The 27,282-nt window shown below is 45.4% G+C and overlaps 1 protein-coding gene across 1 annotated transcript; it reads right to left on the bottom strand.

Moving 5' to 3' along the window:
* Positions 1–122: 122 nt before the first annotated feature.
* mtf1 (metal-regulatory transcription factor 1) lies at positions 123–27,091 on the bottom strand (the record flags this gene model as incomplete). Its single annotated transcript, XM_084444672.1, has 11 exons — positions 27,026–27,091; positions 24,108–24,630; positions 20,389–20,627; positions 4,232–4,363; positions 3,928–4,001; positions 3,394–3,527; positions 3,062–3,139; positions 2,858–2,967; positions 1,670–2,354; positions 1,435–1,504; positions 123–637 (listed from the first exon to the last, which is right to left on the bottom strand). The coding sequence occupies exons 2-11, from the start codon at positions 24,576–24,578 to the stop codon at positions 123–125; spliced, it is 2,508 nt and encodes an 835-aa protein (XP_084300798.1). The 5' UTR covers positions 24,579–24,630; positions 27,026–27,091.
* Between the last annotated feature and the right edge of the window lie 191 nt (positions 27,092–27,282).

The following is a 27,282-nucleotide window of genomic DNA, read 5'->3' as shown; positions in this document are numbered from 1 at the left end:
GAATGCACTCCAGGTAGACAGAACACTTGGTGAGGGGTTTGTTCAAACACAAACAGGCGAGCGGCTGTGTGTGAGGGGAGGGGGGTCAGCTGACGAATGGCGGCCGTTTGGCCGCGCCTCCCCTAGGGGTTGGCGTTGCTGCCGCCGCCCCCGCCCATAGAGAAGTCATCCGCCACCAGCAGCAGAGCCTCGATGTTGGCCGCCGTCTCCGGGCTCTGCAGAGACAGGAAGTCGGACACGTCCATGGTGGACAGGCCGTCGGGGGGAGGGGGCTCGGTGGTGGCGGGGAATGTTTGAGCCGACGGGGAGGGGCTCCCTGTCCTCGTCTGTCCCTGGGGCGGACCTGCGTCCCCCGTGGAAGAGGACGGGGGGAGGCGGCAGGCGGGGGATGAGGGGACACAGCCGGAGGGGGACGAGGGGGCGGGAGGGACGGGGGGGTTCGGAGCCTTGGGGGGAGGAGGCGGGGGGGGCGGGGGCTCGGAGGGCTGCTGCGCTGCTATTGGTGCAGAAGTGCTGGTGCTCTTGTTGGAGCTTTTGTCATTAGCGGAGTCCCTGCAGAAGCAGTGACACTGGCAAGACTCCTCCTGTTTGATGATGATGACCGGTAAACTGAGGCCGATCTGCTGGACAGCGCTGCCTGGAGACCGACCAATCAAAACCCCAGCAAAACAAAAAAACATATCTCCTTCGTTAGTCCATTCAACTACAAGGCAACGTCCAATTGAATTTCAACAATGTTAATACACTTCATGGAAATACAGCTAAATTAATCAATTAGTTCTTTATAAACCACCTAATTCAACATCATTTTCATTCTGTACCTGAGAATCTAGAGACAAATGCAAGTGTCATGCCAAATTGTGTCCGGTTGTCAAATAAGTGTCCTGGGTGTCTGTTGCAGTGTAACGTGCTGATTCCTGAGTAGCGTCCACATCTTTATTTACCTCAGAATCACCGTTGATTACTGTGCTAGCTATGAAAATGCATGTGAAATTTGCATTCAGATTAACTAAATCTGTCCATGGAAAAAATATTTTTCGATCTCTCCAAAACATTACTAGTGCTAACTCAGGATGGAGCTAATGCTTTGTAATGTTGTGGGATTTCCAAACTCAATAAATACTACACATTTCAACACAAAACTGTCTTGCTAGCTCAATCTTGTTGTTATTAAGATATCTACCGTTTTTTACCCCTTATGGACAGATTTAGCTACTATGAACGCACATTTCACATGCATTTTTATAGCTAGCACAGTAATCAACAGCGATACTGAGGTAAACACGTGAGCGCTACTCAGGAATGTCAGGAATGCCAGAACGTCACATTGGTATAGCAACAACAGATCATTACATCACCCCGGACACAATTTGGCATGGCACAACCTCCATGTACTGATACAGTACATAATCAGAAGAAGATTATGTGCCTCACCTGAGTTTCCTCCCACTGGTATGGCTGTGGTGAAGAAGACCTTCTCAACTTTTGGACCCCCCTTGACAGGCTAGATTCAAACATAGATCATTAACTATTATTAGTCATCATGCCATCATGTTCCTAGACGGGGCGGAATTCAGATATAAAGTGTCATGACGGAAGAATAGAGCACAATAGAATAGATGGTAACGGGAGTTCCGAGGTTTCCGGTCCTTTCCGTCGCCTCTCTTACCGCCGACTTGGGGTTCTGCTGGCTGTTGGCGGCGGTGCTGAGGATCCACTGCAGGTTCTGTTCGGACATGACGATGCTGGGCTGCAGCAGGCCGGCGCTGGGGGCGATGGTGATGGTGGTGGGGGCGGGAGCCAGGCTGGGTCTGGGGGCGGCGGTGTTGGTGGCGGGCGCCAGGCCAGGGCCGGGGGGGGTGGCGGAGGCGTCGGTGGCTAAAGGCACGCTGCGCGGCCCCGACGGCGCGGTCTCAGCGGCGGGAGCGGCCGAAGTGGCGGTAGCTGCAGTTGCGGCGGTCAGGGCCGGCGCTACTGGGGCGGCGGCGACAGGGGGCGCTAAAGGGGCAGCTTTCGCCGTGCCGTCCTGCTGCAGGAACGTAGGCGGAAGCGCCACGAAGTGCTGCTGGGCAGCGGCGGGTGCCGGCGCCGGCACATCTGGCGTCTGCGATGGGGCGGGTAAGGAGACGAAAGGGGCTGGTTGGGTGGTGCTGGCCGCGACGCCGGTGGGGGCGGGGGCTGAGGTCTGAGAGGCGGTCTGGCTGAGCTGGGAGGAGCCCTCCGGGACTGAGGCATTGTGGGAGCAGGGAGTGGAGGAGGAGGAGGAGCAGGGGGGCAGAGGGAAGGAGAGGAGGGAGGATCCGTCTGGAGCAGTGGGCTGGGCAGGTGTCTCCAGACAGAAGGCTTCCACAAGGCTCTCTAAAAGAGAAGGGGGGTGGGAGGGGTTTAGCATAAGAGACCCACCTTGACCCCAAATCAAGTTTAAGCGGATGATGCTGAGTTTCAGTTGTCTGGGAAGTAGGATTGGGATTGACGTCACACCTGAGTTGACCGCGTTCCAGAAACAATGTGAAAAACCCACTTTTAGCCTGATCTTGGTAGTTCTAGCCAAGTTAGCCATTGTTCGCAATACCATTTCATAACAACGCACACAAACACCGTATCAACATTGTCAAATCATATGAGTTGGACAGTACTGTGTGTACGACTGATTTAACGAAACACAAATAAGACAAGCGCTAATAGACAGTCTTACTACAGCTTTCACTTATTGTTGATGCGCGGAGCAGCCATCTTGATTTTGAGGTCGGAATTGTAGTTGGGTCAGGTCGGGGTAAAAAATCCCCACCCCCCGAACTCAGAGAGCGTTCTAGATGACATTTTAGGAAAGTCCCAGTTCTTGAGGCACCATAAGTACTTGCCTGTAGGCTGAGCATCGTCTTGACTGTGCTCACTGTGCTCGGGACTCTGAAACATGAGCTCAAATATCCTGATGGGGGTAACACTGTTCATATCCAGGTTCTGAGACTGGAACGCAAAAAAAGAAGAAGACCACGTTTCAATACACACATGCACACTAAATATGAGCTTAGAGCTACAGTACAGTGAAGTCCAAACTCACATTGTGGATGTTTTCTCGTAGCTCTGAATCGGTCGAGATGAGGCTCAAGTCACTGAGGCACAGTGAATGATTTGCATCCTGTAATTAAAGATCAGTGAGCCGAAATTAAATTCTCCATCGCCAAGACAAACGAGCTGAATCACATACTAGATGAAGCACTTCCTACAGAAACATCTGCCCGATTGCGGACCTAATAAAGGGTGTCAGTGTCACCAACCATCATGCTGCAAAAGCATCCATCACAACACCACACCCCCCCCTTTCTTTGAGCAGAGAAAGAGCCGAATCCACAGCGTCAGTTCTGGAACGCTCTGCGGTCAGGGGTCGCTCACCTCGGACAGAGGGTGGGTCAGGGTGACGGTGAAGGGCTGGCCTTTGTCATGACCCCGGACGTGACTCTTCAGACTGTACTGGCTGCTGAATGTCTTCTCGCAGCCGTTGCTCGGACAGTTGAACGGCTTCTCCCCTGAGGGGCGGGGAAGAGATTGGAAGGCACAGCGTGCGAGGGAAGGGATAGAGAGAGAGAAAGATGGAGACAGAGGGGAGATACAGTTTACATCTTCACTAACTCGAGCGTATGCAACCCATGTCAAGGGCTTGCCCAGGGCGGTATTCACTCTCCCGCTCGTGAGGCGGACGCGCTAACAGTTGTGTCAACAGGGATGCTGTTGCTCTTGGAGGAACTGCAAGTGCTCTTCTGAGGAGTGAGTTTAACCAACTACTTTCTTCCACTACCTGAGACTCACAAGGACGCTGTGTCACTCGGTTACACATCTAACGGTGACGGTTGACACAACTAAACACAAGAGACTAAGAGATGAGCCTTTGACAACCACGTGGGCGAGGCTTAGACCGGCCAAACGTACCTGTGTGTGTCCGTACGTGTGTTTTCAGGTGGTGACTGGCAGCGAAGGCCTTGCCACAGCCGTCATGGTCACACCTAGGGAGAGATCACAGACAGCACTAGTCGATCAAAGAGTTGGGAGAGAGACAAACCTACAGCAGCAGAAATACTGTTGGTGTACTGGTTCCTTTGAAGAAGTACACCTTCAATTCCGAATCAATGGAAAGGCTTAAGCCCATGTCCCACGATGAAACTATATTGCTTTTGCGTTCCCTCCATGACAGTTGTCCCCTTCCCACCCTTGGGGCACATAGAACAGAACTTACCGGAATGGTTTCTCCCCGGTGTGTGTGCGAATGTGCTTCCTCAGGTCGCTGAGCGTGGTAAAGTACTTTGTGCATCCCTCCGATTCACAGTTGAACGTCTTCCCCGTGTGCAGTCGCTGGTGTGCTTTCAGTCTGCAAAGACAAACACGTCTCAGTAGCTGCTATGGGGCTCCAAGGAGCAAAGACCAGTCTCCACACAATGGGAGCTCGATTGGTGATTATGATGAACATACAACCTCAACGTCTTTTACACTCAAATGCCTGAAACGTTCAACAAAACCTTTAACGCACATTTAGACCAAAAGAACCCAGAGCCCCATGCTGACAATAAACAAATAGAGATGAAGAAGCTAGATTTGAAGAAGCTAGCTCCCAGAGACACAGAAACCAAACAAGCGCTAGAGTACTAAGCCTAATCTCGTATGGACATGCTCAAGGATAGACTAAGACATTTGCCTCCACGGTTCATGGAGGGGAGGTGACAGGGCAGCATGTCTGTGATAAAAGGGCAGCAAATGTGATTAAGGGGGAACAGGCCAGCATGGCATTGGCTTGACTGGGCTGGTAAATGGACTCTGACTGGGAGTGGATGGCAACTGTGAAGGCCTGCCTCCATCTGGATGGCCTCAGGGAGAATGTCACAACACAGCAGCTGTCATGCCAAATAGTGTCCGGGTGATGTCGTTGCTAAACCAATGTGACGTGCTAGCATTCCTGACATTCCTCTCTCTCACTGTAGCTTATTATAAAGTTGTAATATTGCAGGCAAAATTTGGTTTAATAATGTAGCCTACTCTCTTTAGCTACAGTGCATGCTTAGGGTCAGCTTTTATATTCAATTTGCAAATAGGAATGTTTTTCGAAAAGCAGAAAAAATGCTTAATTTTAGGCCAGTTTCCTTGCTAGCAAACTTGCTAACGTGATCTAGCTTAGACACAATTTTCTAGACCTTTAATTAAATTCAAAAATGTAATTAATTGAAACATCCAATATTTGATATTTTGTTTATGGACACCAGTGACAATTAGTTAGTTAGCAACAAAAAATTGTCACAAAATGTTAATTTAAACAACCAGACTTTTCTTGAAGCGAGAAGGCTAGAAACAGGATCCCATGGAAGGACCGACGGCCAGGATAAAATCACAGATTAGGTGTGTTGGGGTCACGGCATCATGTAATGTTATATTTCATTTTATGTTTTCATTGACTTATTTTTTGGATGTTTTTCCGGGTTATTGGACATTATTTGCGTCAGTTGATGTTATCAGACATTCTGCTGCGTGCGTAATGGCACTTTTGTGGGGGAACCACAATAGGCCTGTCACTGGTGTTTCATATTTGTAACGGGCAATGCGAGCAAGGCTATTTAATTTGTTTAGCACATTACATACACATTGCAAATGAATGGGACATAACGTTATCCTACATAGAATAGGTAGGCAGAACAACAGGGAAATGAGAGGTGTGGATTCAGCTTCCAATTAGTATTATAATCGTGTTCGGGTTTCCCCACGTGTTCATTTGTAGCCTAATGTTATTGATGGGGTTGAGTAGGACGCCACTTGTTACATCAACATTTAATTTGGAAGCATGTGATTATGTGGAACAATCGATTAGCCTGGCATCGATTGATTTGTTTTCAGCACCGAGGTGGTGGACAGTTCCAGTTAAAGGAATAGTAAAGGGAAAATGCATGTTTAGCCCTGTTTTAAGGTTACTTATGATCATATACAATGGTTCAGATCAAAACATTGACAAAGCTAGCATTTTCGAGAAAGTTGATAATTGCTCTACCATCGTTTTGGTCATACAATGGATGTGGATGGGCATCTTGAAAAATCATTTAAAAACATGTTAAACTCGATTTCAAAGACAAGAAGCTCACTGAGGGTGTAATTGGTGTCCGTTGGTGTTCTGACATCAAATTTGCCGCAAATTATGAATCCTGTAGGGTTTTATTGATCATTTTATGAAATCCATTGACTTGTATTGAAGCGACCGTTGTAGATGTGTAGATCAATCCGCAGAGGGGATTCAGGAAGCGGAACTACTTACGGTAGCTATTGTTTATGTTGCTAGGCTACCTAGTTTGCGGAAGTTTACACACGTATGTGCTGCGACTAAATAGGTCCATGCTAAATATTTAAAAAAGCCTTTCCAGATGAACTAGAATCTTACTTTATGGCGAATTATATGTCAGAACGCCAACTAACACCTAGGTGAGTTTCTTGTCTTTGAAATCGAGAGTTTAACATGTTTTTGAATGATTTTTCAAGATACCCATCCACATCCATTGTATGACCAAAACGGTGGTAGAGCAATTATCAACTTTCTCGAAAATGCTAGCTTTGTCAACGTTTTGATCTGAACCATTGTATATGATCATTAGTAACCTTAAAACAGGGCGAAATATGCATTTTCCCTTTACTACTCCTTTAAGACGCTTCTTAACAGCCTTCCTTAGCGCCGTCTTAAGAAGAGCACTAAGAACGCGTCTGAGAAACACTCTTTTCTTAAGGCTCCGTCTTAGTTGACCTCTTCTTTGGAGCCTTCTTAACTCCTTAAGAAAGATCATATTTGGGAAACGCTGCCATTGTCTCCAGTAAATCACGAATCTGAGGTATAGCAAAAATGCGAACGCTATTCAGGAATGTCAGGAATGCTAGCACGTCATGTTGGTATAACAACGACATTCCGATTACATCATCAGGACACAGTTTGACAACCGGGCACTATTTGGCACGACAGAGTCAGTGCTGCCTCAGGCCTGAACCCACACCTTCACACGGACCAGAGCCAAAATCAGCTGTCCCTACAAGCAGAAAACCCTGCGGTTAAATGAGAAACCTGAACACTAAATGGGAGATCATTCATAATAAAGGACTGGGCACATACCCCATTACAAGACCTCCAGGAAGCAAACAATTCATGAAACCCATAGAGAAAAAACCCACCAGGTGGGATAGTGGCACTCCAAAGATAATAATAGAGATAAAGATAATAAGGTGCAATACTTTCAACGGTTCAGTTCGAAAGTCTTGCACCTTTATTTCCTCCGCCCTAGCAACAGCGCAGGGGGAGAGGTAATGTTTTCGTTGGTGTGTGTACGTCCGTCCGTTCGTACGTCTGTCAGCAGGATTACCCAAAAACCTCCAGACTGATTTTCATGAAACTAGGTGGAGGGGTGTAGCATGGGCCAACTCAGTAGATACACACGGGCGGAAGTGGTCTTTCGTCTAAATTTGAAACAGCGCCCCCACACAAGTACTGCAGTTCTCAATGTCCATTGTAGTTAGTGAATTTTTTAGATCATCCGACATGAACTGGGTACGATATGTATTGCAATAAAAATGTCTCAAATGTATGTCTCTTTATTAGCATATATTTTTGTTATCTCATTAGATGACATGTATTATATTTATTTTCCCACTCGAATGGGTTAGCTGAAATGCTAGCAGATCATTGACAGACCAAGGTGTCGCATTTGACTGACATCATCGTACTTCTTTGCAAGTGCCAAAAAAGTGAATTTGAATTATTTGTATATTTTCCGCCAGTTTTTATTTTATGGACTTTGTTTTAAACAGTCTGTATTTTGAACATGTCACAGGCTTTGAACATGTCTAACACACAACACCCTTTAGGCATCCTTCTCTCCTGTAATATTAAAAAGCCTTGTTTGTTCCAGGTTTGCTGAAATAATAACAGATCATTACAAACAGACCAAGGGGAAGTCGCATTTCTATTCCCGGCCAAGCTAGCTAATTATCTTAAAATGTATGATCTATTTAGGCATGCTTGTTATAAAGAATCAACAACATTGAAACAACATTAAACTAAGTTTTTTATTAATTTTAATTAAAGCGTCTAAGACAATAACTTAAAGGTACCCAATGTAGTTTTTGACCACTAGTATGCGCTCTAGAGCAAATTTGAGAAGGTGGTCCCCGAAAAACGCGTACTACGTCATTGAGTCAATACGCGGAGCACATAATAGTGACGTTTCACACATCTTTGTTGTTTTCAAAACATTAGCTAAATATCATTTTGCGAAGAAATTACAAGGTAGGAAAGACATTCAAGTGATTCGACATGTTTATTAGACTACAAGGAACCATATAATCGAGGAATTTCGAAAATAAACAAAGAACGGATTGTTTTGATTAACGTTTCGTTGGGTACCTTTAATGGTTATTGTAATTTTTACATCTTTATTTTCTATGTAAATTACTTGAGTGGTTTCCTTTTTCCCCCCCCATCTTAAATGCTGCCACCGCTGTTGATGTATGACATATACATCATGCGACAGCTTAACTTCTTATCTCACGAATGCGAACAAATTTGAAACACAGATGGTGTGATTTTATATTCATTGTGGGTTGTCTATTGAGATGACAGCTATTTCACGTTAAAAACGACAAACCAAACATATGGAAAACTTTCTGAGAACACAAAAAAATCACTACAGCCTCAGTCGTAAACTAGTGATAACAGGATATTTCAGAAGAATTACCATAGGATAGCATTGAGAACTGCGGGACTTTACTCGTGTCGGGGCGCTCTTTCAAATTTAAATGGAAGACCACTTCAGCCCGTGTGTATCTATACATTTTGGAGAGGATCCGAATCACGGGGCCGGTCCATGAGCCGCCCAAACACGGCCGGGCCGCCATTCACCTCCATTCATTTTTTGGACTAGGATTCCGCAAAAACTGCCAGACTGACCTGCGATTGGATGTAACGCTCTGCTCCCCGACACGGAAGGGGAGTCTGCAAGCCAGTTCATGGCTTTGTCCCCCTCTCTCCATCATGACTGGGGTTTTCATTGTGCAGGAATGGGGAGCTTTTTTCCTTTTTCGGACTAAATTCTTCAGAATGAACGTGGTCTGATTTGATTTATGACTTAAGTTGATTGCCCTTAATTCAAGGGGGGCTGTTGACCGACGGACGTGAGTATAGGCTAACTGTCTGTCGTAACCTACTGCACAAAGTAAGTAGGCTTCTTGTAGTGGTCGCGTTCTGAAGGGGGGCTAGCTGTTCGCTAGACTACTCCTCCTGCTGAGAGGTGCTTGATATTCACTTCTAAATGGAAGTCTACCTGAGTTTATCTTTTGATTTTATATGTTCTACTCCCTTTTGTGATGTTCGGGGTTCGTTTTATAGTTCAAGTGTGGTCATCAATAACATGCAACGGGTTGGTTTGCGCCTTATGATTAAATGCAGTGTCAGGAATAAAGGGTGATTACCCTTAATGTAAACGGTCTACACAATCCAGTTAAGAGGGGTAAGGCTATTGCAAAGATGAAAAGGGAGAAGCAGCAATTATTTTTTGGCAAGAGACCCATCTTAACGGCGTGGAACATGAGAAGCTGAGAAAACTGGGATTTAAGAATATATTTCATTCATCATACGAGAAGGGAGAAGAGGTGTAGCGATACTGATATCTAATAGGGTGGATTTTCAAATGGTTTCTGAATTTTGTGACAGTGAGGGTCGTTATGTCTTGGTCAGAGGTTATCTTGATCAGAAGGAAGTGACATTAGTTAATGTTTATGTACCACCTGGCTGGGATGACTCCTGCATTAGGGATATTTTTAACTTGATTGCCTCTGAAGCCTCTGGAGCACATGTGCTCCTAAATGAAAAAAATTAGGAGCACAGAAAGAAATTTAGGAGCGCAACGAAAATTTTGAAATAACACATTGTTATTTGCAACACACACTTTAGACCTACTGCCAACAACAATAAACAATGATAACCTGCTCACCATAGGTGCTCTCATCCTCTCCTACTATACTATTCCTACACACTTTATCATGTGCATTGGTCCTAATGAAGACTATACTATTCCCACACTTTATCATGTGCATTGGTCCTAATGAAGACTATACTATTCCCACACACTTCATCATGTGCCTTGGTCCTAATGAAGACTATAGCATACTATGCCCACACACTTCATCAGGTGCATTGGTCCTAATGAAGACGATACTATTCCCACATACTTCATCAGGTGCATTGGTCCTAATGAAGACTATGGCCCAGTCCCAATACCCCCCTTAGCCCTAGCCCTTGGCCCCACCCCTACATTTTGCGCGTAGGGTAGTGTGTCCCATTCCTTTTAGCTTCTAGGGCTAGGGGGCATATTGAGGGCTAGTGGACGTTGAAACAGCCCTCTAAAACGAGGGTTTTCAGATGCTGACTTGAAACCGAGGGGTAGATGAAAATTTGCTTTGCGAACTTAGGCAGGGATATGAAACATAGCTGCCGGTGCCGTGAAAAAACGTGGGAAGAAAGCCCAATATCTAAGCAAATAATAATTTAAAAAAAATGTAATCCGTGGAAAAGCTTAGTTTAATGTAGATGCAAAGGAACATGTCATTGGATCGTTATGACACGCATTTCAGGGAAAAAAAAGCGTTTTTTACGATGTCAACGGCATTTCATTGCGTTTTGATGTGGATCCAGTAAGTTACTGGTAGGCTACGGTGCAATGTTGAATCTACCTAACAACGATTTTTGAGTGACAGTTGATTCGATTCCTCCCGGGCCTCACCGAATTCCTCTCTCTCCTTGGTTCCACTTTGCCGGGAAAAATACGATTAAATGGGCTTCATTTTGTTAACGTTACTGGCAGGGGCATTCGGCTGCACAGTCATTTTTGAGTGAGGGCAGCTGAGCTGTCATCGCGCGCCAGAGAGTTCTGCGCGTTGCAGGTTGCAGTCGTGGGACTTGTAATAAAAAATAAAATAAGTTGTGGGACTTGTAGTTTTGTATACGGGTGCGCGAAACTTTGACTCTTAGTTTGATCCAATTTGCATGGATTTATTTTAGCCAAAAAATGCGAGTGAAATAGTTGAAAACAGTACTCGCACAGTGTGCTCCTAAATGATTTTTTCTGATCGCACAAAACTATTTTTAGTCGCAAATGCGAGTAAAATGGTCGCACCTTAGAGCCCTGCTCTGGAGTCTTCATATGTGGAGGAGATTGGAAAGTTCAGCTACAGCCTAGACTTGACTCCTCTAATAGACTAAATAAATCTGCCTCTAATGCCCGGTTAACAAAAAAATTATGGGGGAGTTGGGTATGATGGATGTGTGGAGGGAGTTCCACCCAACAGAAAGACAATTCACATTCTGCTCAGCAAGTCACAGGATCCACTCAAGAATTGATTACTTTTTTTTACTTATAACTCAGACAGACATAGACTCCTAGAGTGTAGGATAGGGGTGAGCGATATCTCTGATCACTCAGCTGTTTATTTAACTCTGCATCTAGACGTTAGGAAGACAAATACACATTGGCGTCTTAACACGAGCATCCTGAATGACAGTTCCTGTAAGGAATATGTCCAGAAGGAGTTTAAAGATTACATGGATAACAACGACACCGGGGAGGTATCGCCAAGTGTCTTGTGGGATGCAGCAAAATCAGTGATCAGAGGAAAGCTCATAGCCTTCACTTCGTATAAGAAAAGGGAAAGAGGCACAAAACTGTCCGAGCTGAAAAAACCCCTCAAAGACTTAGAGAAGGAACATGCAGAGGGGAATGAACCCATCATCTTAAGTCAGGTCAACAAGGTTAAACGGGCTATAAATGATTTATATGATGAAGAATTATAGAAAAAAAACACGTTTGTTAAGCAGAAGTACTATGAGAACGGACCTAGGGCCCTGACGCTCCTAGCTTGGAGGCTAAGGAAGCAACAGGCAGAGAGTACCATCTATGAAATTTGTGATCCTTCGACTAAAAAGGTGTGTCACAAGCTGGAGGATATCCAACACAGTTTTGAGAATTACTACAGAGACCTATAGGGAGCCAAACTCATCTAGCCCTCAGGAAATAAGTGCTTTTTTAGAATCTTTGGATTTACCCTCCATTGGGAAGGTACGGAATGAGGCCCTAATGGCAGAGATCACTAAAGAGGAAATAGGGGAAGCAATTTCCAGATTAAAGGCTAGTAAGGCCCTAGGAACCGACGGCTTCCCAGCCGAATGGTACAAGGCTTTTAGAGACGAGATGGTCTCCACTACTGCTTTCAGTGGCGGTGACCCTCCGAGAACATGGAGGGAAGCCATTATATCGGTCATTCCTAAAGAAGGGAGAGATAGAGAAGAGTGTAGCTCCTATAGACCCATCTCAGTGTTGAATGTAGATTACAAGATTTATGCATCCATATTAACTAAGCGACTGGATTGCATAATTCCAGAACTAGTGGATGAGGATCAGACAGGTTTTGCACGGGAAAGACAAACACAGGACAATATTAGGCGGGTGTTACATATACTTGATCATATTGTCAGTGAGAAAAGTACAGCCGCAGTGGTTAGTTTAGATGCAGAAAAAGCATTTGACTCCGTATGCTGGGAGTTTCTGGACTTAGTGTTGAAGAGGTTTGGTTTCCAAGAAGAATTTCTTAGTTGTATTAGGGCTCTGTACTCCACACCAAATGCCAGGATAAAGATTAACGGACACCTCTCTCAGCTGATAAGCCTGGAGAGAGGTTGCAGGCAAGGATGCCCTCTAAGTCCCACCCTCTTCGCTCTATTTATTGAACCATTAGCACAGTCAATTAGGGAGGTTCAAAGAATCAAAGGGATAACAGTTAGGGGTTCAGAGCAGAAGCTTTGTCTATATGCGGATGATGTTCTGGCAGTTGTGTTGGCACCAGATACTAGCATCCCACAACTGATGTCTTCACTGAAATACTATGGTACTTATTCGGGATACAAATTAAACGAACACAAGACACACATTTTGAGCTATAACTATGTCCCCCAGTGTGACTTGCTGAGTGAATTTGAATTTAATTGGGATGCACCAGATATCAAATATCTAGGAATTTGAATACCTAAAGACTTATCTAAAAACTATGGGCCCCTGAGTAGGAATATTAAGTCAGATATAGACAGATGGTCCCAACTGCCTTTCGATATGCACAGTAGGATAGAAATTGTAAAGATGAATGTTCTGCCCCGTTTTTTATATTTTTTTCAATCTCTACCAGTTGAAGTAACAACAAAACAATTTATTGAATGGGATAGGTGGATTTCGAGATTTATATGGGGGGGTAGAAGACCAAGAATAATTCAATTCAAAACACTGCAGTTGCCTAAAGAGAAGGGGGGTAGGTCACTGCCATGCCTAACAGACTATTACAAGGTAGCTCAATTAAAACCACTAGCATGCTGTTGTAACCCAGAATATTTCTCCAGGTGGAAGGAATTGGAAATCTCACAGTTAGATACACTTTGCAATCTGTATTGGGTCGTAAAGATCTGTACAAGCAGCATTCTGGTGGTCTTAATCAATGGACTAAAGTTCTTTCAGGATATGGTTCATGGAATATAAGTCACCATTATTTGCGAGGCAGTCCAGACAACTGAGGTGGGTCACTTTCGACCAAGACATTAAGCCAGCAAGAATGGACTGGAAGTTTAAGCAGTGGCTGGAACTGGGTATCACTTCTTACTGCTTGATCTCTCGTCAGGGAGCATTGGATAGCTTTCAGAATATTTCCAGTGAATATGGTCTAGAAAAATGTGATTTTTGTTTTAGGTATCTATAAACCAGGTCCCACTTTAACGAGATGATAAAACCTGTGGAGAAAGTCGAATTAAGCTTAGTTGATGTCTTTGTCAGCATGTATAAAAATAAGGATAACCGAAAGCTTGTCTCAATACTTTACTTTAAGTATCCAGGATAATAAGAAACATTCAACAAATAAGGTTAGAGTAAAATGGGAAAAGGAATCTGGACTTTGGACTAATATGTGCTCCATACAGTCTACCTCCACAAGCTCAGAACTCTGGAGGGAGTTCTGCTGGAGGAATCTGGTTAAGATACTTCCCACTGTCACCAGCAGACCTCCCGGAGTCCGATAGATACCCCCGTGTCTGCTGTGGATGTCGTAGCATGTTCTCTCTCCTATTATGCTTTTTTAGCCTCTCTTACTCTGAAATGTAATTTAATGTAATGTATTGCTTTATAAATGTTCTTAGCCGGTAGACAAACATACTCCTGGAGCTTGCTCGATCGCCTTGTTGAGAGGGGTCAGGGAAGAATTTTTACAGCTCACTTATCTGGCCCCCGGGTGATTACTGTTTTTTTGCTTCCCTCTGGAATATGTAGAGTGGGTCGTATGCCCACCTCCCTTGTTCTCTGTAAAGCGCATTGTGTTGCCTCTGGGTATTAAATGCGCTATACAAATAAAGCTTTGATTGATTGATTGATAACACCCAAGCTTAAGAGTGTGCAGACAGGTGAGACAGGGAGACTCCTCTGCCGGAGGAAATGTGGAGAACTGATGGCAGATCACTTCCATGTATTCTGGTGCTGCCCGATCATTCAGTCGTACTGGCAGGAGATGGCACAAGCAGTGCAGACCACGTTTGGGGACGGTATTGATTGTTCCTTTGCCACTATCTATCTGGGCAACATTGCTGACGGTTTCCCGGCACGTGACAAATATTTATTGAAGATATTATTTGCAGCCAGCAAGAAAGCTATAACACGGAGATGGTTGCAGCCTCATCCTCCAACAAAGGCTGATTAGATAGAGATTGTTCAGAGTATTCGGAGCATGGAGATAATTACCTTCTTTCTTAACCTAAGAACTCGTGTATATTGGAAATACTGGGGGAAAATGGATTGTGTACCAAGCTTGTGAATCATTAGGTGGGCTAGCTTGCAAAAGCTAGCCCAACTTGTGATATTCCCACTATTTCTTTCTTTCTTTCTTTCTTTCTTTCTTTCTTTCTTTCTTTCTTTCTTTCTTTCTTTCTTTCTTTCTTTATTAGGTGGGCTAGCTTGCAGAAGCTAGCCCAACTTGTGATATTCCCACTATTTCTTTCTTTCTTTCTATCTTTCTTTATTATTATATAGTTTTTTAGAAATTTAACTTTTAAAACTATTTTTTGTCCCATTGAAACTGCTTGAAACTGCTTTTGGAATGTTCAGAAACGTTATGTTTTTAGAGTGGTGGCAGCAGTTGCTTTGAAAATATTCACACATTTTGTAAACTGCTGGCACTCCTACAGTTTTGAAAGCTCACACACATATTATACATCAAAACATTCACACAACTGTGCTGATTCGTACAATGTAAGTATCTAAGCAGTGTGCCTTATAGTTTTCGCTGTATGACGATTTGTTCGGCAACTGCGCTCCTCATTGAAACGTATGGCAACGCACACTAGCTTTTGAGCTGCTAATTTTGCATTTTTTCTCTTTTTCTAACTTGTCGCTATGCCTACAGTTTTAACAGCTCATACACATATTATATATCGAAACGTTCCCATAACTGTGCTGATTCGTACAATGTAAGTATCTAAGCCGTGTGACTTATAGTTTTCGCTGTATGACGATTTGTTCGGCAACTGCGCTCTCCATTGAAACGTATGGGCCCACACTACCTTTTGAGCTATTCATTTTGCATCTTTACCCTTTTTCTAACTCGTCGCCATGCCTACAGTTTTTAAGCTACACGGACATATCATATCCTAAAATGTTCAGCATTTTCTCAGGATTCCTACGGTGTCAATATCTAGGCTGTGACATTTATACTTTTTGAGAGAGAGCTGTCTGAACCGGACATGCCTTTCCATTGAAGTGAATGAGAGGATGCTCACAGTGTCAGTTGGGATTTGAATTTGGGGACACGTGCAGGCTCTCAATAGAGGCACCCTTTTATGACTACTGTGGTAGCATTCATATTCATTCATTCATTCCTTCCTTCCTTCCTTCCTTCCTTCCTTCCTTCTTTTCTTTTCTTTTCTTTCTTTGCTTCCTTCCTTCCTTGCATCCATCCTTCCATCCTTCCATCCTTCTTTCCTTCCTTCCTTCCTTCCTTTCATCCATCCTTCCATCCTTCTTTCCTTTCCTTCCTTCCATCCTTCCATCCTTCCTTTCTTCCTTCCTTCCATCCTTACTTCCTTTCTTCCATCCATCCATCCATCCATCCATCCATCCATCCATCCATCCATCCATCCATCCATCCATCCTTCCATCCATCCTTCCATCCATCCTTCCCTCCTTCCTTCTTTGCATCCTTCCTTCCTTCCTTCCATCCATCCTTCATTCCATCCTTGCTTCCTTCCATCCTTCCTTCCATCCTTCCTTCCTTCCATCCTTCCTTCCTTCCTTCCTTCCTTCCTTCCATCCTTCCTTCTTTCTCTTTCTTTCTTTCATCCATCCATCCTTCCCTCCTTCCTTCCTTCCTTGCATCCTTCCTTCCATCCATCCTTCCTTCCTTCCATCCATCCATCCATCCTTCCATCCTTGCTTCCTTCCATCCTTCCATCCATCCTTCCATCCTTCCTTCCTTCCTTCCTTCCATCCTTCCTTCCTTCCATCCTTGCATCCTTGCTTCCTTCCTTCCATCCTTGCTTCCTTCCTTCCATCCTTCCTTCCTTCCATCCATCCTTCCATCCATCCTTCCTTCCATCCTTCCTTTCTTCCTTTCTTCCTTTCTTCCTTCCTTCCTTTCTTTCTTTTTTTCTTTCTTTCGGGCGGAGTCTCGCCACCACTCCACAGACCCCACAACTCAGCCCCTGATTGAGCTAGAGACACACAGTCTTCACCAGTGGGTGCAAGGAGACTGCCCGGAGGTCTTCATGGTGGAGTCAAGTAGGTGGCCCGGAGAGGGGTACACTGTCCCCGACTGGCTCTGACCTGAGGGGATGGAGTCTCACCACCACGCCACTATCCACGCCACGGGCCCCACAACTCAACCCCTGAGTGGGCTAGAGACACAGTCTTCATTGGTGGATGCATTGAAATTGCCCAGAGGTCACTGTACTGTCCCCGACTAGCTGTGACCCAAGGGGGCGGGGCCTAACCAGCACGCCACTATCCACGCCACGGGCCGCACAACTCAGCCCCTGAGTGGGCTAGAGACACACGGTCTTCACCGGTTGATTCAGGTAGGTGGCCCGGAGAGGGGTACACTGTCCCTGACTGGCTCTGACCTGAGGGGGCGGAGTCTCACCCCCACGCCACTATCCACGCCACGGGCCCCACAACTCAGCCCCTGATTGGGCTAGAGACATATGGTCTTCTCCGGTGCGGGCGGGTAGGTGGCCCGGAGAGGGGTACACTGTCCTCGACCAGCTCTGACCTGAGGGGGCGGAGTCTCACCACCATGCCACTGTCCACGCCACAGACCCCACAACTCAGCCCCTGAGTGGGCTAGAGACGCACGGTCTTCGCCAGTGGGTGCATGGAGATTGCCTGGTCCATAGTAGTTCTAGCAGTAGCTGTTACATACAGCTGCAGCAGCTAGCCCACCTCACATTTTCTCCAGGAAATGTACTTTCTAGTTATTATTATTCTCCCCGCTTTTTTGAACCTTAACTAGTTCTTCATACTTTGTGCTAGAAACCTCATTCAAACTTTAAAATGTTCATGACGTTCAGCTCTTGAACGGATCCATTCAGATTTTTGATATTTTTTATAGTTTTTTAGAAATTTAACTTTTAAAACTATTTTTTGTCCCATTGAAACTGCTTGAAACTGCTTTTGGAATGTTCAGAAAAGTTATGTTTTTAGAGTGGTGGCAGCAGTTGCTTTGAAAATATTCACACATTTTGTAAACTGATGGCACTCCTACAGTTTTGAAAGCTCACACACATATTATACATCAAAACATTCACACAACTGTGCTGATTCGTACAATGTAAGTATCTAAGCAGTGTGACTTATAGTTTTCGCTGTATGACGATTTGTTCGGCAACTGCGCTCCTCATTGAAACGTATGGCAACGCACACTAGCTTTTGAGATGCTAATTTTGCATTTTTTCACTTTTTCTAACTTGTCGCTATGCCTACAGTTTTAACAGCTCATACACATATTATATATCGAAACGTTCCCATAACTGTGCCGATTCGTACAATGTAAGTATCTAAGCCGTGTGACTTATAGTTTTCGCTGTATGACGATTTGTTCGGCAACTGCGCTCTCCATTGAAACGTATGGGCCCACACTACCTTTTGAGCTATTCATTTTGCATTTTTACCCTTTTTCTAACTCGTCGCCATGCCTACAGTTTTAAAGCTACACGGACATATCATATCCTAAAATGTTCAGCATTTTCTCAGGATTCCTACGGTGTCAATATCTAGGCTGTGACATTTATACTTCTTGAGAGAGAGCTGTCTGAATCGGACATGCCTTTCCATTGAAGTGAATGAGAGGATGCTCACAGTGTCAGTTGGGATTTGAATTTGGGGACACGTGCAGGCTCTCTGAACAAGCACCCTTTTATGACTATTGTGGTAGCATTCATATTCCTTCCTTCCTTCCTTCCTTCCTTCCATCCATCTTTCCTTCCTTCCTTACCTTCCTTCCTTCTTTCTTTCCTTCCTTCCTTCCTTCCTTCCTTCCATCCTTCCTTTCTTCCTTCCTTCCATCCATCCTTCCTTCCTTCCTTCCTTCCTTCCTTCCTTCCTTCCTTCCTTCCTTCCTTTCCTTCCTTCCTTCCATCCATCCATCCTTCCTTCCTTCCTTCCTTCCATCCTTTCTTCCATCCTTCTTTCTCTTTCTTTCTTTCTTTCTTTCTTTCTTTCTTTCTTCCATCCATCCTTCTTTCTTTCTTTCTTTCTTTCTTTCTTTCTTTTTCTTTCTTTCATCCATCCATCCATCCATCCATCCATCCATCCTTCTTTCTTTCTTTCATCCATCCATCCTTATTTCTTTATTTCTTTCTTCCATCCATCCTGCTTTCTTTCTTTCATCCATCCATCCTTCCTTCCTTCCTTCCTTCCTTTCTTCCTTCCTTCCTTCCTTCCTTCCTTCCTTCTTTCTTTCTTTCTTTCTTTCTTTCTTTCTCTTCGTGGTGGCGTGGTGGTCTCGCCACCACGCCACAGACCCCACAACTCAGCCCCTGATTGAGCTAGAGACACAGTCTTCACCAGTGGGTGCAAGGAGACTGCCCGGAGGTCTTCATGGTGGAGTCAGGTAGGTGGCCCGGAGAGGGCTACACTGTCCCTGACTGGCTCTGACCTGAGGGGGCGGAGTCTCACCCCCACGCCACTATCCACGCCACGGCCCCACAACTCAGCCCGAGTGGGCTAGAGACACATGGTCTTCACCGGTGCGGGCAGGTAGGTGGCCCGGAGAAGGGTACACTGTCCTCGACCAGCTGATCTGAGGGGGCGGAGTCTCACCACCACGCCACTATCTACGCCACGGGCCCCGCAACTCAGCCCCTGATTGGGCTAGAGACACATGGTCTTCACCGGTGCGGGCGGGTAGGTGGTCCAGAGAGGGGTACACTGTCCTCGACCAGCTCTGACCTGAGGGGGCGGAGTCTCACCACCATGCCACTGTCCACGCCACAGACCCCACAACTCAGCCCCTGAGTGGGCTAGAGACGCACGGTCTTCGCCGGTGGGTGCATGGAGATTGTCTGGTCCATAGTAGTTTTAGCAGTAGCTGTTACATACAGCAGCAGCAGCTAGCCCACCTCACATTTTCTCCAGGAAATGTACTTTCTAGTTTTGATTGATGACTCTGAACTGACGTGTATTTATCATTAATGTTCATGATGTATGTAAGAATGCATGGATGACCACGATTTTTGTATTCCTGTTCTTTTATAAAAATAAAGTATAAAAAAAAAAAAAAAAAAACTGCCAGACTGCTTTTCATGAAACTCGGTGGAGGGGTGTAGCATGGTCCAATCCTGGCACGCACAGGGCCACGAAGTGCATTCAGGGGCGGAGGTCTGTGCTCTCTGAGCACCATTTCTAGTTATCTTTTGAGTGCCGCTATCCCACCTGGCATTTTTTTTTCTCTACAAGTATTTTCTTATAGCAGCGCACCCACAGCCTAAGACGACAACTAGAGGACGCGCACCTGTTCTACCTCTAAATTCATGAAACCTCTTTTGTCAGGGTGCACAACTTAAAACCACTTCCTCTGCCTGAATATAAAGGTCAAGATCACTGTCTCACAATTGAAGAGGAGGAGCTTGCATTCAGACAGTTCTTATTCATGCCGGTTTGCAAAACAAAACAATATACAATGCTTCCAACATTATGATGACTTAACATTTACACCTCGTCAGTGAAGGTGTACCCAGCCTTCAGTACTGCATCTAGGAATTCTTTGGGATTGTAATAGAGGCCGTCTGAATCGGGGAGGCTGAGACCTCACCTGTACAGAGTGTTGAAGGCCTTCTCACAGCCATGCGCGTCGCACTCGAAGGGCTTCTCCTTGGTGTGGACACGCACGTGGATCTTCAGGCTGTAGGAGGTGAGGAAGGCCTTGCCGCAGCCCTGCTGGTTGCACACGAACGTGTACTCGCCGCGGTGGGTCTTCTGGTGGGTCCGGAGGTTCCCCGCCGTGCTGTAGGTCCTGGTGCAGCCCTCGAACATGCAGTTGTACCTCTTCATCTGAGAGAGGGAAACACAAATGAACGTGTGCACGAATGAACTAATTAAGCGCAGTGGAATGGGGCTTAAGTACTCACGGAACTAATATGAAAACTGCATCAATTAGTCTGGAAGGCAGCCTAGAAGCATTGCCTTTAACAACCAGCCTAATGCTTTAAACTGGATGTGGCTTAATTCATTTGAATAATGAATGTGTTAGAGGGATGACCACTGAATCACCATGACCTTTTGGAAAGGGCTCGAGCCCTATGACTCAGCCACCAGTTAGCACATGCAAGCAGATGAGCAGGAACAACGGTGGTGACTCAACCTCCGCCCCCCCCCACCCGCGTCCCCCCATGCATTAGGGCCTGAATGCAACCCTCTGTATTTCCCTGCCTTCAGCTCAAAATCTGCGGCAGTAGCAGTTTCACGCTTCGGTTTCTCTCAGGAAAGGTCTCTGGCGCCAGAGGGAAGAAAGTCTGCTCCTACTGTACTGAACTCCTTATGTGCTCACGCCAACATGTCAGCCTACGTTATGAGGAATAATGCATTCTGGGGTCGTTTTAATCTCAATAAAACGACTCTCAATCTACTATCACTATAACTCATGGCCTTGATCCTCGTGCAGGCTGTACCATTGAAAAAATACAACCGAGTCCTTGACCCCAGGTTAAATTAGATTCATTTATCTCTGAAATAAATAGACAAGAGCTAGGTTTGTCCTGAACACCATTTTACAGGGTGAAAAACTCTTTGGTGTGAATGAACGAATACCGAATACTATCGGTTCTCAACCCCTAGGTGGCAGCATTGCATAGTCTATATCCACCGGTGACAAGCTGAGCAATGTGCCAGACAGTCATTCCCTTATTGTGCAACTTTTGCCTCCTGCTACCTGTAGATTGTAAGCGTGCTAGATTGTTTAGCTTGCTAGCTGAGTATTTGTTCATGATTTAATCATGTGTGGGTTTATTTTATCATGGCTTGTGACTGTCAGTTTGCCCAAGTTTAGGTTTCACTTTCGCATTCTGATGAGTAGGTTTCATTTTCCTGTTTTCAACTCTTGAAAACCACTTCCAATTCGATTTTATAAAAATGTTGTATGATAAACTAAAGGCTGACAGTAGCCCACAAAAATCAATCAAAACTCGAAATGGCTTAAAAAAACATTTTTTGGGCTGTTTGCTACCAAACGTAGGCTACGTCATCCCTTGTCTGCGCTTTGCTCGCTCCAACTCTCGGCCACCAATGAGCTTGTGTTGCGTTTACAAGCTAGTAGCTGGATTAGAGCTGTCAATTTAAGAAGCATTATAGCCTCCGTCTCTCCTCCACACTCGTGCTGCCACACACACGCGTGCGCAGGTGTGTGTGGCAGCACCAGAGGTGTGTGTGGCAGCACCAGAGCGGAGGAGAGACAGGTGAAAATGCTCACGCTATGTTCACACTGGATGTGAAAGCGCCGTGAAGCGCCGACACTCTTGTGAGCACGAGCCTGGCTGTTCGGACCAGAAGTGCATTTCTCAACGCTGGTAGCCGAGCAACCCTGCTCCTCTGCACTTTAATCACACGCATTCACTCGCAGCTCACGAAAAAATAGACCAGACGCAATGCCCATAGAGATCCATTATATGGTTAGCTGTGACTTAGCTGTGCTAAGAGCAATAAACGCTAATATCTCAAAAGTGCACAGTCTGTCAAAATTTTGATATGGACTATATGATTGTAAATAACCTTATAACTGGGCTTACAGTATGATGCTAAATGACAAACTACTCCTTTAACCCTCAGACAGCCATTTCAAAAAGTCCAGAGGCTAAGACACAACACCAGAGGCTGGCCATGCCAGGGTCCAGCTATTTATAGAGGTGCTTTGTTTAACCCCGGCAAATTGGGCAGCGGTGGATTCCAACCATGACAACTGGTGTCCACTAACAGTCACAACATGAGATGGCACATTCAGCCAACCATCTACAGTACAGTACAAAGCCTTATACCATTATTCAACAATAATTAGCCTTGTTGGCCTAAGTAAGTCATTGACAAATAAGTCTATTTTACCATTACAGTGGAACCAAATCCAATACATGGAAAACTGCCAAGACATTACATGCATGGTGTAGCAAGAAATCTTAACAGGACCTTAGGGATAATGGATGATTGATTATGCAATTCATTTCCCACAAAGGCGAGGAGGGGAGGTAGCCTACAGTATGGAGATCTTGGCCCACAGTGAGAAGCCTGCTACAGCTTATTAGCCCAACTGTCTCTCTTCCACAGCATTGTAACCCCCGTGTCAGTTCAATCACACAGGGCAACAAGATAAGGCACGCCACTGCCTCCCTCAGACAGAGTAAAGAACACTCCAGCACACAGAAGGAATGTTAACTCACGGATGCTAAGCCAGGTTAGTTGCCTAATGCCTATGTGTGACTTCAAAATAACACTGCAAAGACAAAAAGTAAAAAACTGGATTTTAGAAATTGAGAGAGACACCACAAATTCTGGAAGACCCTATGGGGATGAACCATAATTCTGGGCATGACATCTGTGGCTCAAAGGCATTCTATGAATCAAATTCTGGATGATGCAGTTTCTCTCTGTGGATGACATCATACAGCCAGGTGAACAGGTGGGTGGGCTGAATGGGCTCCAGCCCAGCACTTAAACAGAGACAGAAATGTACTTTCATTAGCCACTTTGGATAAAAGCATCTGGTAAATGATTAAAATGTAAATGTAATATGTAGACAGCCGGGCAGAACAGCAGGTCCTCATGGAAATGTCCAATACGATCACAACTGGGGACACTGACAACATACAGATATTCTGCTGCATCGACTGTGTAATTTTTGGCTATGCCTCACAGAAGATGACTGTGCATGGTGGTGCAATACTAAAGTGCTTTGCATTCAATAAGGAAATTTCCTGGTCAAATTCTTATAACTAAAGTAGGCCAAGTTGGCCAACAACAGCAACGCTACGCACACGCCACAGATATGAACTCGTGCTGTACTCTGGAATGTACCACACAAATACATTAAATTAATTAATTCAGTCAGTCAGTCTACTCACAACTCATGTCTCACATTGCTCTCTTACAGGTGTCTTATGAAACGCTGAATGACGAGACTCCTTTTATTTTCACCGTCATATGAAAGTATCTACTACTTGCTTGCTTTAGGATAGACAGAATTAGGACTAGGGAACTAGGACTGGAGGAGAATTGTGAAACGAGACGCCAACAGAACAAATAAAGGAAAGGGGAACATAAATTCAACAGGGAGCACAACAAGCAGTAAGCTGGGGGCCACTGAAATATGTATGTTTAGTATTGCTGTTCCAATTTTGATTATCTTATGTGTCTTTTATGGCTGTCAGTACACATGCTCAGGGACTGCAGTTGAAATTTAGCCAAGTCTAAAACTGGCACCTTTACAGAAATGTTGATTAATATGTGCAGCACTGTCTCTGTAATGTTATAATAGAATAAATAAGCTACCTCTCTTTGTTTGGTCTCAGGACACTCAGTGTGCAGGGTGAGGGTGGCCCCCTCGATGTTCCTTGGCATGGGGGTGGACCCCGGGTTGATGATGAACTGGATCTGGTCTGGGGAGATGGTGTGGTGCACGTAACCCTGCGACATCCCGTCGGGGTCGGACATGAAGGCCAGCGAGCCCTCCTCCTCGTCCCCCTCCCCCTCCTCCGTCAGGAAGGCCACCCCGTCGTCGTCCCCTCCGCAGTGGACGTACTCCTCGCCCTCCTCGTCCAGCCTGATGGGGTCCTGCTCGATGAGCACCGTGGTGCGGTCGTACACGCGGCCGGACGACGACGAGGGGGCGGGCATCAGGTCGTCGTCATTGTCGTCGTAGTTGGCCATCTGCTCCTCGTCCTCTTCCTCGTCCCTCGCCAGCTGGTCCACCTCCACCGTGAGGTACATGGGCGCCTCCGTGTGACGGCCATTCTCGCTCATGGTCCTTGCCGCCTCTCCCGCCTGGGCGCAGAGGACGGCACACTCGCTAATCCTGCAAACATCAAGTTAAAACACACACATATTTCAGGGAGGAAATGCTCTGAGACAAAAGGCAAAAGAGCTGTGTACACATCCACCCTTAGTAGGCCAGGTGCTGGATCTGAGAGTACATAAGTTTGGAGAGAGGAAAGATCCGCACACTGATATCTCCCGGTTCACTTTATTGGAAAAACGCAACGTTTCGACCCTTCCGGAAGTTGCCTGATGAAGACCTAAGGGTCGAAACTTTTTTTCAATAAAGTATATTGGGAGATATCAGGGAGATATCAGTGTGCGGATCTTTCCTCTCTCCAAAGGAAATGAGGACAGCAAGTTAACAGTAGACTGTGCAACCCCCTGTCTGAAATCAATTTGACATAAAGAACCAAAATCTGCTCTCCTCACCAATTCTAGAAAAATGATTCAATGCAAAAACAAAAAACACCTAAAGTCTCTTTAAGTCAATGATTAAGGGTTGATTGCCGAGACTGAACAGAACAGTTAAAAACATTTAGATCCATTCAATCTATCAAATTGATCCATTTCAAATGCAACCCCCTGTGAGCTAGGTGATGCTAAGTTGATCATCAAAACGCACAAGTCATAAACGGAAACAATACACAGTGAGTTTCTTATAGCCAAAAACAAACCTGAATCGTGGTCTTTATTAGAGCTAAGCATGCCAGGGCAATGCTATGCAATTCACATCCAAAACTTCAATCACCATGCATGCTTGGTGGTTACAGGTATTTATTCTTAGAGCCTTATATTTCTCTGTCGATTGTTTTAGCTAGGCCTAGTAACTTGACTCTCAATAAACCAGCTGGCTCGCAACATGTAGCCTTGAGCCTAGTAGAGACTGACAGCTGACTTCTGTCAAAGCTACAGCAGTAAACACTGGCAAGTAACACAACTCTTAAGTCAATTAACCAGAGGGCAATACAATTGGAGGAAGTGGCCTGCTTTCTACAAGCAGATATCACATCTGAAACGCCTCCACTGATGATAAAGTTGAGAGAACCAGTTAGAAAGTTCAGAACCAGCTGGAAAGTCCAGATGTCCTGACTGGATAGTCACAAGTCCAGATGTCCTGACTGGATGGTCACAAGTCAGTCCTCCGTGGTTGAGAGAACCAGCTAGGACGTTCAGAACCAGCCTGAATGTCCAGATGTCCTGACTGGATGGTCACAAGTCCAGATGTCCTGACTGGATGGTCACAAGTCAGTCCTCCGTGGTTGCCGTGGGCTATACTGCACACAGCTCATTTCACTTATGACAAAAGGTTATTCTGGTGGAGCCTGAGGTCACTTGTGATCATGTGGCTTGCTAGTGTGTACATTTACACATGCATGGATTCATTTAAGACGCAGATAGCTAATGTTAGATAGTTATGTCCAATTTCAACAACAGTTAACGTGAGCTAACTCCCCAGCCCAGCCCCAGGAGATGCCATTCATCTCATGTAAAGGCTAACGTTAGCTAGCTGGCTGGCTAATAGGACATGTTCCTAACTTAGCTATGCATTACAGCTAGCTGACGTTAGTTGGAAAAAATCGAAACGAATCCTTTGTGCTAAAACATTTTAACAATGCAAACAATAACGTGACTCCCAAACAAAAACTAAAAGAGAAAGCATCAGACGAGGGAGTGCATCTGAGTGGAGGGTAGCTAGGGTTAGGGTTAGCTAGCTAGCTAGGTTGACTAGCTCCTGTACTCCTGGCTAGCAGAGACCTGGAGCCTGATGAGGGTATCTAGCTAGCTAGGTTGACTAGCTCCTGCACTCCCAGCTCCTGGCTAGCACAGACCTGGAGCCTGATGGAAGGGTAGCTTATCAGCTCAATCAGTCAATCTCAGCAAACCAAATAACATGCTACTAAGTAACACTTAACTAGGTCGCTAGCTGAATAGCTAAGCCAGCCAGATAAAAGCAGCATCTTTGTGAGCTAGCCTAGCTAGTCTGACCTGGATGGACTGGGGAACTAGCAGCAGTAGCTAGCCCGAGCTAGCCTAGCTAGTCTGACCTGGATGGACTGGAGGACTAGCAGCAGTAGTTAGCCCGAGCTAGTTAGCCCGAGCTAGCCTAGCTAGTCTGACCTGGATGGACTGGAGGACTAGCAGCAGTAGTTAGCCCGAGTTAGCTAGCCCTAGCTAGCCAGCTAGCTAGTCTGACCTGGATGGACTGGAGGACTAGCAGCAGTAGTTAGCTGTTAGCCCGAGCTAGCTAGCCCGAGCTAGCCAGCAGTTGAGCGAGAGAGGCTGTCGTCGATGGAGAGCCAGGATAGATCTCGTAACGGACCGGAAAAAGTTTGATTTCATCCACTCAAACAAGTCGCCAATCCAAACTCACTGTACCCCAGGAGAAATAAAGAGAACATGTTTACCAGGACAAATAAAGAGAACATGTTTACCAGAGAAGAGACGACGCCGTCAGACTCTGTGTTTAGGGTTGCTAGAGCTTTCTTCCCATCCACTCCCTAGCGGTACCATGATTACACAGAAACGTCATGTTTCAGCCTGTCACGTGGTGGGATATTGGGCTAGTTTATTTACAGTACAGTATTTTTTGTAATTGACCTGTTATTATTGGGTACGGTTTAGTAATACCTTTCCAGATTAGTATCTATTCACCTCTAATAATAGTGTGTGGATGTATGCATGTGTACAT

This window comes from Borostomias antarcticus, assembly GCF_949987555.1.
Source record: "Borostomias antarcticus genome assembly, chromosome: 10".
In the NCBI taxonomy this organism is placed as follows: Eukaryota; Metazoa; Chordata; class Actinopteri; order Stomiiformes; family Stomiidae; genus Borostomias; species Borostomias antarcticus.
The sequence above is the reverse complement of the archived record's forward strand: the minus strand, read 5'-3'. Positions and strand labels throughout refer to the sequence as shown.